Here is a 12,096-nt window from a genome sequence, read left to right as displayed (position 1 = left end):
CTTTAGAGTGATTAAATTTTGTTTTTTTTTTGTTTTGTTTTTGAAAATTTATTTTAAGCTATTTGTTTATCTTTCAATTATCATCTTCTTGTTGTGTCTGTGCTTTACTTTGTAGATACTATGGCGTCAGTGATAAATGGATTGACTGGACATCTATGATTTACATGATACTTTATATACCGCTGATATTTCCTGGCAGTTGGTTCCTGGATAAAATGGTAAGCTTGAATGTTTTTTGTTGTTGTTGTATTTTGAAAGTGAAGAGGCTGTGCTTTTTTGTATTTTTAATTGAATTTCTGTTTATTTTTATTTAACTATTTTTTGCTTTTTATTTCTTTTTTTCAGGGCCTACGCATTACAGCACTGGTGGGGGCCTTTGGCACTTGCATAGGTGCCTGGGTCAAAGTTTTTTCAGTGAGTCCTGACTTATTCATGGTGAGCTTTGCTGGTCAAAGCATAGTGGCTTTATCTCAGGTGAGTGAAACCAGGAAGGAAGTGCCTAAATAATCCGACAGAGTTGCCACAAAAAGAAATTTAATGATTTTCCTATGATTTTCAAATTTTATTTTATTAAAAATTCCCGTAAATAGAAATTTAATGGAACAAATATGATTTTCATAGGAAACTTTGCCAAAAATTTTATTTTATTAAAAACTAGCCGAACCGGGTCCGCTACGCTGTGCCTTCTTTAACTCTCTAATATCTCTTTAGGGTACGGACACTTCGCCCTGAATGCCGATATCGAATTCGTGGCATTGTAGCCTATGACGCTGAATGCGGTCGAATCCTGGCACCTCAGACATTTCGACTCAAATATGGATATGAAATTCGTGCTGCACTTTCATATCCCTTTAATATGAGCCCCATATTGCCATTGCCGGTAAATATGAACCATTTGAAGGGTGTTTTGGGGCTGGGGCGGCCACCGGCACTTTGCACTGACAATAAATATCAAATTCGTTCTTTATTCTCATTGGGGGAGGGATGGCACCTCAGACATTTCAATTCAAATATGGACATCAAATTCGTGCTGCACTTCCATATCCCTTTAATTTAAACCTCATATTGCCATGGCCGGTAAATATGAACCGTTTCGAGAGTGTTTGGGGCTGGTGCGTCCACTGGCACTTTTACTGAAAATAGCTATCAAATTCGCTCTTTATTCCCAACTGAAATGAAGTTCAATTTAGGAGGTGCTTTAGGGCGTAACCCAAAACACTTTGCTATAAAATTGGATATCAAATTCGCTTTCTACTCTCAAATACCTTTTATTTGAGTCCCATATTGTCATAATGGGTCAAATAACCCATTTGACGTATCTTTAGGAGGAAAGCGCCACTTAGACTTGAAGGCAAATTTTAAAGTCATATTCGTAATCTACTCCCTGATACCTTTCACTTGAGTCCCATATAGCCATGGTCGGCAAATATGCTCATTTGGGGGTATTTGGGGCTGGGAGACCTCCCTTTATATGGACCTAATGTTTTATGCCGTATTTGTAATCTACTGCCTAATAATTTTCATTTGAGTCCCATATTTATATGAACTGTTTAGAGGATTTTTGTTTTTTTTTTTTTTTTTTTTTGGGGGGGGGGGGGGGTGGCGGCGCTGTGTACATGAACCCAAATTTTAATGCCATATTCGTTTTCTGATCTCCAATACCTTTCATTTGATAACCTTATTGTGCCCATCGGACTACTTTCGGATATGAGTCGCGTTTTTGGGGTAGGTAAGGGGGAGGGTCCGCCTCCACCCGATATCTAAAAATTATATAGCCTATGTTTCCTTCCAGACAAACGTACACAATCTAAGAAAATTGGTTCAGCCAAGAATCATACAGTCATAATGGGTCCAGGGTACTTGAACCCAAATTTTAATACCATATTCGTTTTCTGATCTCCAATACCTTTCATTTGATACCCTTATTGTGCCCATCGGACCACTTTCGGATATGGGTGGCGTTTTTCGGGTAAGGGGAAGGGTCCGCCTCCACCCGATATCTAAAAGTTATATGGCGTATGTTTCCTTCCAGACAAACGTAAACAACCTATCAACATTTTAAGAAAATCGGTTCGGCCAAGTATCATATAGTCATAATGGGTCTAATGGCGTTTTTGAGAGGTGGCATGACCCCCTATACTTCGATCTGATTTTGTATGCCAGATTAGAAATCTACTCCCGAATACCTTTCATTTGAGCCCCATATTGAAATGAACGTCCAATATGTCTGTTTTAGGGGAGTTTTGGGGTTAGGGCGACCTATGGGTACTTAGATTCAAATTTTAATACCACATTCGTATTCTTCTCTCCAATACCTTTCATTTGATACCTATATTGTCGCGATGGATCCACCTTTGATTTTGGATTGTGTTTTTGTCATAAGGGGGAGGGTCCGTCCTCCTTCTGATAACGAAAAATTATATAGCCTATGTTTCCTTTCAGACCAATCTACACAAAATGTAAAAATTTCGAGAAAATCGGTTCTGCCGTTTTTCAGTCTATACTGAACAAACAAACCGAGTCCCATATATCCATGATTGGCTAATGTGCCCATTTTGGGCATTTTTGTGGGGATGACCCCTTATACTTCGACATGAATTTTTTATGCCAGATTCGTTATCTACTCCCACATACTTTTCATTTGATACCCATATTGTCCTTATCGGTCCACTTTTGATTTTCGGTGGTATTTTTGGGGTAACGGTGGAGGGTCCGCCCCCTTCCGTTATCAATAAATTATAAAGCCTATTCCTACTTTCTGACCATATTCGTAATCTACTCCCGAATACCTTTCATTTGAGTGCCATATTGTCATGATCGTCAAATATACCTATTTTAAGGCACCCCAGGTACCTGGACCCAACTTTTATTATAAAATTCGTACTATACTCTTGAATACCTTTCATTTGAATCCCATATTGTCCCGATCGGTCCACTTTTAGTTGTGGGTAGCACTATAGGGTAAGGGGGAGGGTCCGCCCCCCTCTCGATATCAAAAAAATTATATAGCCTATGTTTCCTTGCAGACCAACCTACACAATCTGTGAAAATTTCAAGGGAATCGGTTCAGCCGTTTTTGAGTCTATACGGAACAAATAAACACAAATAAACACAAATTGATTTTTTTGAGGTTAGGATTTTCATGCATTAGTATTTGACAGATCACGTGGGATTTCAGACATGGTGTCAAAGAGAAAGATGCTCAGTATGCTTTGACATTTCATCATGAATAGACTTACTAACGAGCAACGCTTGCAAATCATTGAATTTTATTACCAAAATCAGTGTTCGGTTCGAAATGTGTTCAAATTTTGACAAATTTTGTTCAGCGATGAGGCTCATTTCTGGTTGAATGGCTACGTAAATAAGCAAAATTGCCGCATTTGGAGTGAAGAGCAACTAGAAGCCCATGCATCCCGAAAAATGCACTGTTTGGTTTGGTTTGTACGCTGGTGGAATCATTGGACCGTATTTTTTCAAAGATGCTGTTGGACGCAACGTTACGGTGAATGAACACATTTCGAACCGAACACTGATTTTGGTAATAAAATTCAATGATTTGCAAGCGTTGCTCGTTAGTAAGTCTATTCATGATGAAATGTCAAAGCATACTGAGCATCTTTCTCTTTGACACCATGTCTGAAATCCCACGTGATCTGTCAAATACTAATGCATGAAAATCCTAACCTCAAAAAAATCACCCTTTATATACAAGATATCCTTGACCTCATGGGTTTAGGATTGAGGCGTGCGCCCATCGCATGGCTATCGCACTTGAACTACTCCTAAATACCATTAATTTGAGTCCAATAGGCTGCCGAGTGGTTTACAAGATCGTGTGACTGGCAATTTTGGGGTTCATCGTTTCCCCCAGTTAATTCACCCCAAATTTGTTTCAGTTTAAAATTTCGCAGAAAATTTCCCAGCAATATAAAATTCATTAAAATTTGGTTTTCATAGATAGAAAATTTTTCAATTTCTTCAATTTTTAATTCATCGAAAATTTCTTCAAATTGGCAACTCTGTCTTTGTAGTTAATTGCTTTTTCAAAAGGCATCCAAGCAATCATACACCCATTCAACCATCCATCATTGAATCATAGCTAAATGGTGTTAAAGTGAAAATTCCATTTCTGTGAAATGTTGGTCATTGGTTTTTATGGCCACTATTATCACACTGAATTGGTGACGGCTTTTTTACACTTTCCACTGTTTGGGCACAGTTTTCAAATCATTTTTATGTTTCCTACTATGTGTGTGTGTGTGTGTGGGTGTTCGATTGCATGCCATGAAATAGCACCGAGAAATTGACTAACTAACTGCAGGACTAGCCATCAAAGCTCTTTGCAATAATCTTGTTCTTTACTTTTTATTTTCCTTTACTTTTCAGGTGTGCATTTTATCGTTGCCTGCACGCTTAGCTGCTGTTTGGTTTGGTCCCGACCAAGTTTCATCCGCCTGCAGTGTTGGGGTTTTTGGCAATCAGGTGAGTTCATTTTTTGGTTTTTGTTTTATATGCTACTTAAGTCAAATAGACTCAGTGAAAGCCATATCTTTATTTTTGGTTTTTTGAGTACTTTTTCGCTTTATTGCTCTCTCTCTCTTTCTCTCTCTCTCTCTCTCTCCATGCCCTGTGGGCTCAGTTGGCAACTATGTAGTCATTGGCAAATCAAATTGCATGCATAATTGATTGATTTTAAGAATATCTATTAGAATTTTTTCAAATGATTAATCTTCAAGGATAATTATCACATTATAAAAGAAGTAGAAGAAGAAAACTTAAGGGTCTATGAAATCAAGAGAAATATGCAGAAGAAAAATTTTAATTAAAAAACAGTAATAAATAATTACATTGGTATTTTTCGAGAAAAACATTTTTTTTTTCAAAGAAAACCTTATAGAATTTGCTTTTGCGTGTATATATATTTGTCATAATTTTGCTTTAAGGCTGGTACTATGTTCGTTTTTTGAGATATTTTTCGCGATTACTCATTTGATGATATCATTCAGTAGGACATTTCCTCATTGCAAATTTGACAATGAAAAATGAAAAGTGTCATCCGATTCAACTTTTAAACTCCATAAAAAGCGCCTCTCTCTTACAGCAGAGCCTGAACGGCGTGCCATAGTGCGACACCTCTTTGGGGAGAAGTTTTGACATGGCTACCATACCATCTTTTTAAATGGCATAGTACCTTACAAATTTCGCCAGCATTAAGTGGGGATAGCCACAGCTGACGATTTTTTCTGATGTTTTCGCCAGCATTCGAACCCAGGCGTCTGGCGTTATAGGCGGATATGCTACGATTGCCTCCAATGTCGGCATCAGAGGATTCTTCCATTTTGTACACAACCTCGTGCAGGTAAATCTTCCCTTCCCTTGCGTGGGAATGCTGTTTCTATTTGAGAAATTTCATGGATGTCCTACTCTTTATCAGGGTATTCACAATAAATTCCATTGTTTTTAGTAGAAAACACGTTAGGCTTATAGGTCTGTAGGCTTTTGGTGTCGCATAACTTACTTTGCCGGGCTTGGGTATATATACCACTCTTGCCTCCTGCCGGGCTTTCGAAGTATATTCAAGTCCTAGGCACGCAATGAAAGTAGTAAACAGATGGAGCGCCAGATTATCGGCCTGCTTCTATCATTTTCCAAAAAAAAGTAGTTCAAGTGCCCTTTCCAAAAGAGAAGGGTGGCTTTAGTACCCTTTTCCAAAGGACATGGTAGTTTAAGTACTATTTCCCAAGGGAAAGGGTAGTTTTAAAACACTTTCCCAAGGAAAGGGTGGTTTAAGTATCCTTTTTCAAAGGAAAGGAAGGGGTTTAGTACCCTTTTCCAAAGCAAAGGGTGGTCCTAGTACCCTTTTCCAAAGCAAATAGTAGTTTTAGTTCCCCTTCCTAAAAAAAATATTGGTTTTTGTCCTTTTCCCAAAGAAAAGGGTAGTTTTAGTTCCCTTTCCCAAAGGAAATGGCAATTTTAGTACCTGTTCCGAAGGAAAGGGTAGTTTGAGTAACCTTTGCTTAGTTTTAGCAATTTTCCTAGAGGAAAGGGTCATTTTAGTAACCTTTCTCAAAGTAAAGGTAGTCTTAGTACCCTTTCCAAATAAAAGGGTAGTTTTAGTACCCTTTTCCAAATAAAAGGGTAGTTTTAGTACCCTTTCCCAAAGAAAAGGGTAGTTTTAGTACCCTTTCTCAAAGAAAATGATATTTTCGTACCCTTTCCTAAAGAAAAGGGTAGTTTCACTACCCTTTCCTAACGAAAAGCGTGGTTTAAGTATCCTTTCCCAAAGAAGAGGGTAGTTTTAGTACCCTTTCCCAAAGAAAAGGGTAGTTTAATTGCCCTTAACGACAGGAAAGGGTAGTTTTAGTGCTCTTGCCAAAAGGAAGCTAAAGTACCCTTTGCCAAAGGAAAGGATAGTTTTAGTACCCTTTCCCAAATGAATTGTTTGTTTTAGTGCCTTTTCCTACAGGAAAGTGTAGTTTTAGTACCCTTTCCCAAAGGAAAGGGTGGTTTTAATGTTCTTTCCCATAGGAAAGTGTAGTTTTAGTACCCTTTCCCAAAAGCACGGAGAGTTTTAGAACCCTTTTCCAAAGGAAATGGTGGGTTTAGTACCCTTTCCTAATGGAAAGGGTAGTTTGAGTACTTTCCTTAGTTTTAGTAGTTTTCCCTTGCGAAAAGGTAGTTTTAGTACCCTTTCCTAAAGAAAAAAGTAGTTTTAGTACCCTTTTCTAAAGGAAAGGGTAGTTTTAGTACATTTACGATAGGAAAGGGTAGTTTTAGTACATTTTCGATAGGAGAGGGTAGTTTTAGTTCCATTTCCCAAGGGAAAAGGTAGTTTTTGTACCCTTTCCCAAACTGAACGATAGTTGTAGTACACTTTTCTTAAGGAAAGGGTGGTTTCAGTACACTTTCCCAAAGGAAAGGGTAGTTTTAGTACACTTTCCCTAAGGAAAATGTAGTTTTAGTACACTTTCCCAAAGGAAAGGGTAGTTTTAGTACACTTTCCCAAAGGAAAGGGTAGTTTTAATACTAGAAAAGGCTAGTTTTACTACCCTTACCGAAAGGAAAGGGTAGTTTGAGTAACCTCTCCTTAGTTTTAGTACTTTTTCCCAAAGGAAAGGGTTGTTTGATGACTTTCCTTTGTTGTAGTATTTGTAGTACCCTTTCCCAAAGACAAAGGCAGTTTTTGTACCTTTTGTAGTACACTTTTCTTAAGGAAAGGGTAATTTTAGTACACTTGTACTAAAACTACCCTTTCCTTAAGAAATGTGTAGTTTTAGTACACTTTCTCAAAGGAAAGGGTAGTTTTAGTACCCTTACAGATGGAAAGGATAGCTTAAGCAGCCTTATTGGAAGGTAAGGCTAGTTTTACTACATTTTCCCAAAGCAAAGTGAAGTTTTAGTAAATTTTTCCAACGCATAGGGAGTTTTAGTACATTTTCGCAAAGAAAAGGGTTGTATTAGTACACTTCTCTTTTAGTACTTTCCCGAAGTAAGCGATAATTTTAGTACCCTCGTTCCAGTCCAAAGAAACGAATGCCGAGAACAAAATAGCCATTGATTACTTAAAGGCGCCAATAGCTCGCCTTTTCATATGGAGTATCATAGGCACTCGGTATTTGTGCAAGAGCCGATGTCACCCGGCCTCTCACTGAGACTTTCCGCTCAATACTGCTGATTGTCCGCGACTGCCGTTGCTGCTACTCCATATGGAGCATCCCATTATCCGCAACTTGTGCTCGCAACCGGTAGTTCGCATCTAAGATTCTCGTGTCAGCAATGAACACCACACAGATCGGACCTCAATATTCCAGCCAGTGTGATGTTCACAATTATCCTGTAACCATATCTGGCAATGTGCATTAGCATCACTTCCTTCAATGAGGGTCTCTTTTGCAGAAGCGGCTTCAACCGCAACTTAAGCTTGAATCGTGTGCCATATATAGTGAAACCAATCAGTAATGGGACCTTTTTAATTTCAAGGCTGGCTTCTCTTCAGGCTGAATCTTCAGTGGATAGCAACGGAAGAAGAAAAACATTTAGAATACTCTTTGCAAGAATATAGAATCTGTGTCTCCCATTACCCGTGCCGTTGAGTAGTCAGAAGCCTGTTGACATTGTCTTCTGAGTAGTCCTCCAAATTTGTTCCAGTTGGTTTTCAACTTATTGCGAAAGCTTATCGGATTCGACTCTGGTCTTGCTATTCGTAGAAAAAATTCATGTTCTTCAATCCTTAAAAAATTGCTTAATAATTTTAATTTAGAACGACAAAGCCAGTGAACACTTCACTTTACAACTTCATATGTCTTTCTCTTTGTCACATTTGTATTTGCATTGCATTAGCAATGCCATCCACGAGTATTCCATCCATTCAAGGTGTAAATGCAATCTGTTTCATATGAAAATGCAATATCAGAGCTTTGATAACTGTGTAAAAATGGAAATTTTGCAATTCGGTGATAGTGCTACCAAATACAAACATGTGATAGCATTGCAGATAATGCCATTACAGGTGCTGAACAGATGCAAACCCAGGATACGACTACCACTGACGTCTATTTGTCCCTGTAAGTCTTGAACATTTCAAAGTGGGGATTAACTTGTTATTGCATGTGGCGCCAACATTGACTCGGAGATTTTCTTCCAAAAAATTTAACTTCACTTTGGAAAAAAAAAAACAAGTCACTCTTTCAAGATGTGGTCCAAGGAAAGCACACGCAACATGTAGCCAATGTGTTTTAGTTGTCTCACTACTTTTGCATCCTTGTGCTTCTTCTTCCCCACCAACAACCTGCCAACCTTCAAAGAATGTTTCAAATATTTCTTTTATATTCCTTCTCAGCTCATTAAAATCACTTCAATCCTCAAGTACATCATTTTCATTTAAAATTCTATAAATTTTTCCACTCACACTAACTTGGGTTTATTTTTTTTTTTTACAAATAAAAATTAGTGTTCTATTTTTGTAGCATGTAGAATGCAAATAAGAATTTTCTTTAGCTCTCTGTTTGTATTTTTGAGTGCATTTTGCTAGATGTTAAATGCATCGTTCGTTGGGGTGGGGTGCGGTTAAATGGAATGGAATGAGTTGATGCTGGAAAGATGACGACGAGGATGGATGATTGAAGAAGATAAATCACAAGATTTTTCTCTCGTCATTGAGAAAAATAATTATCACAAGCACAAGTTGGTTGAGGAAGAACGCACTCAAACTATTTTCAATTCGATTCAATTCACTTTGCAAAGGATGGTGAAGGCAAACATACATACAGTGATTTCAAGCTGAGTGAAATTTTAAGAAGATTGGGGTCGGCCGAAAAGAATTGAAATTTTTTTGGGAAATGAGAAAAAAGTGAATACGCCTTTAATGAAAATCTAGTAAGAATAATATCGACGATATTTAATTTTAATAAAAAAAGTTATCAAAATATTGCATCGACAAAATATAGTCTAAATTTAATTTTAAAAAGTAAGAGCGTCCTTAGTTCGGCCGGGCTGAATCTTATATACCCTCCACCATGGATCGTATTTGTCGAGTTCTAAGCGCGGTATCTCTTTTTAAGCAAACGAAGAATATTAAATAAGAACTGTTATGCTATTGGAGCTATATCAAGTTATAGCCCGATTCGGACCATAAATGAATGCCGAACATTGTAGAAGTCATTGTGTAATATTTCAGTTTACTCGGCTAAGAATTGAGCCTTGTAGAGGCTCAAGAAGCAAAACCGGGAGATCCGTTTATATGGGAGTTGTATCAAGCTATTGATCGATTCAGACCATATTAGACACGTGTGTTGAAAGTCATGAGAGAAGCCGTTGTACAAAATTTCAGCCAAATCAGATGAGAATTGCGCCCTCTAGAGGCTCAAAAAGTCAAGTTGCTCGAACGGTTTATATGGTAGCTATATCAGGTTATGTACCGATTTACGCCATACTTATCACAGTTGTTGAAAGTGACAACAAAACACTACTTGCAAAATTTCAGCCAAATCGGATGAGAATTGCGCACTCTAGAGGCTCAAAAAGTCAAGATCCCTGATCTGTTTATATGGCAGCTATATCAGGTGATGTGCCGATTTGCGCCATACTTAGCATAGTAACTGGAAGTCATAACAAAACATCTCATGCAAAATTTCAGCCGAATCGGTCGAGAATTGCACGCTCCATTGGCTCAAGAAGTCAAGATCCAAGATCGGTTTATATGACAGCTATACCAGACTATGAACCGTTTCGAATCATACTCAACAAAGTTGTTGGAAGTGATGACAAAACACTACGTGCAAAATTGTAGTCAAATCGGATAAAAATTGCGCCCCCTAGAGGCTCAAGAAGTCAAGACCCAAGATCGGTTTATATGGTAGCTATATCAGGTTATGAACCGATTTGAACCATACTTAACACAGTTGTTGAAAGTCACAACAAAACACTACGTGCAAAATATCAGTCAAATCGGGTGAGAATTGCGCGCTCTATTGGCTCAAGAAGTCAAGATCCAAGATCGGTTTATATGACAGCTATATCAGACTATGAACCGTTTCGAATCATACTCAACACAGTTGTTGGAAGTGACGACAAAACACCACGTGCAAAATTTAAGTCAAATCGGACGAGAATTGCGCCCTCTAGAAGCTCAAGAAGTCAAGACCCAAGATCGGTTTATATGGCAGCTATATTAAAACAGGGACCGATTTGAACCATACTTAGCGCAGGTGTTGGAAGTGACATCAAAACACCACGTGCAAAATTTAAGTCAAATCGGACGAGAATTGCGCCCTCTAGAAGCTCAAGAAGTCAAGACCCAAGATCGGTTTATATGGCAGCTATATTAAAACAGGGACCGATTTGAACCATACTTAGCGCAGGTGTTGGAAGTGACATCAAAACACCACGTGCAAAATTTAAGTCAAATCGGACGAGAATTGCGCCCTCTAGAAGCTCAAGAAGTCAAGACCCAAGATCGGTTTATATGGCAGCTATATCAAAACATGGACCGATTTTAACCATACTTAGCACAGTTATTGAAAGTGCCAACAAAACTCTACGTCGAAGATTTCAGTCAAATCAGATAATAATTGCGCCCTCTAGAGGCTCAAGAAGTCAAGACCCAAGATCGGTTTATATGGCAGCTATATCAAAACATAGACCGATTTGGCCCATTTACAATCCCAACCGACCTACACTAATTAAAAGTATTTGTGCAAAATTTCAAGCGGCTAGCTTTGCTCCTTCGAAAGTTAGCGTGCTTTCGACAGACAGACTGACGGACGGACATAGCTAGATCGACTTAAAATGACACGACGATCAAGAATACATAAATTTTTTGGAGGTATTATAAACGGAATGACGAAATTAGTACACCCCCATCCTATGGTGGAGGGTATAAAAATAATATGTTTTGAATTTTATAGAAAACTACAATGAAGATTTTCAATAGCAAAAAGTTAAAAAAATATTATTTTAATGAAATTTAGAGGGTTTTTTTTTTTGAAAATTAAATTTAATTTTGCGAAATTTCGCCAAATAGGATTTTAAAAAAAATTTGGTCAAAATTTAGTTCATAAAAATTTTTTGTCAAAACATGATTTTATTATAGAAAATTTATATTTTGGATGGCACCGCAGCGCAGAGGTTATTATGTGCGCCAATGACGCTGAACGCCTGGGTTCGAATCCTGGCGAGAACATCAGGAAAAAAATTCTAGCAGTGGTTTTCCCCTTGTAATGTTGGCAACATTTGTGAGGTACTATGGCACGTAAAAACTTCTCTCCAAAGAGGTGTCGCACTGCGGCACGCCGTTGAGACTCGGTGACCCCTTATCATTGAGCTTGAACTTGAATCGAAAAGCGCTCATTGTGTATATAGAAAACATTTCCTAAAATTTATGAATATTGACTAAATTTGAATATTTGTTTTTTTTTTAACCAAACCTTGATTTTCATTAAAGATATATTCTTAACATTTCCTTTAAATATATTTTGTCTATTTTCTTATAATTTTTTTATTTCGACATTTTGTTATAACCTATGCACCCTTATATCCTTTACTAAGACGTATACTCGTATGTTGCCGTATACCATATGTATTTAATGTCAAAAC

At 37.8% G+C, this 12,096-nt stretch overlaps 1 protein-coding gene across 8 annotated transcripts in view; it reads left to right on the top strand.

Moving 5' to 3' along the window:
* Positions 1 to 12,096, top strand: part of LOC106081458 (heme transporter FLVCR2) — a 166,845-nt gene that overhangs the window by 82,137 nt on the left and 72,612 nt on the right. For all 8 annotated transcript variants that reach the window (XM_013243419.2, XM_013243421.2, XM_013243427.2 and 5 more), the window contains exons 5-7: positions 116 to 218; positions 346 to 474; positions 4,390 to 4,485. In XM_013243419.2, coding sequence (XP_013098873.1) covers positions 116 to 218; positions 346 to 474; positions 4,390 to 4,485 — 328 coding nt within the window. The remainder of the gene's footprint in view (positions 1 to 115; positions 219 to 345; positions 475 to 4,389; positions 4,486 to 12,096) is intronic.

This window comes from Stomoxys calcitrans, chromosome 5 (assembly GCF_963082655.1).
Source record: "Stomoxys calcitrans chromosome 5, idStoCalc2.1, whole genome shotgun sequence".
NCBI lineage: Eukaryota > Metazoa > Arthropoda > Insecta > Diptera > Muscidae > Stomoxys > Stomoxys calcitrans.
The sequence above is the reverse complement of the archived record's forward strand: the minus strand, read 5'-3'. Positions and strand labels throughout refer to the sequence as shown.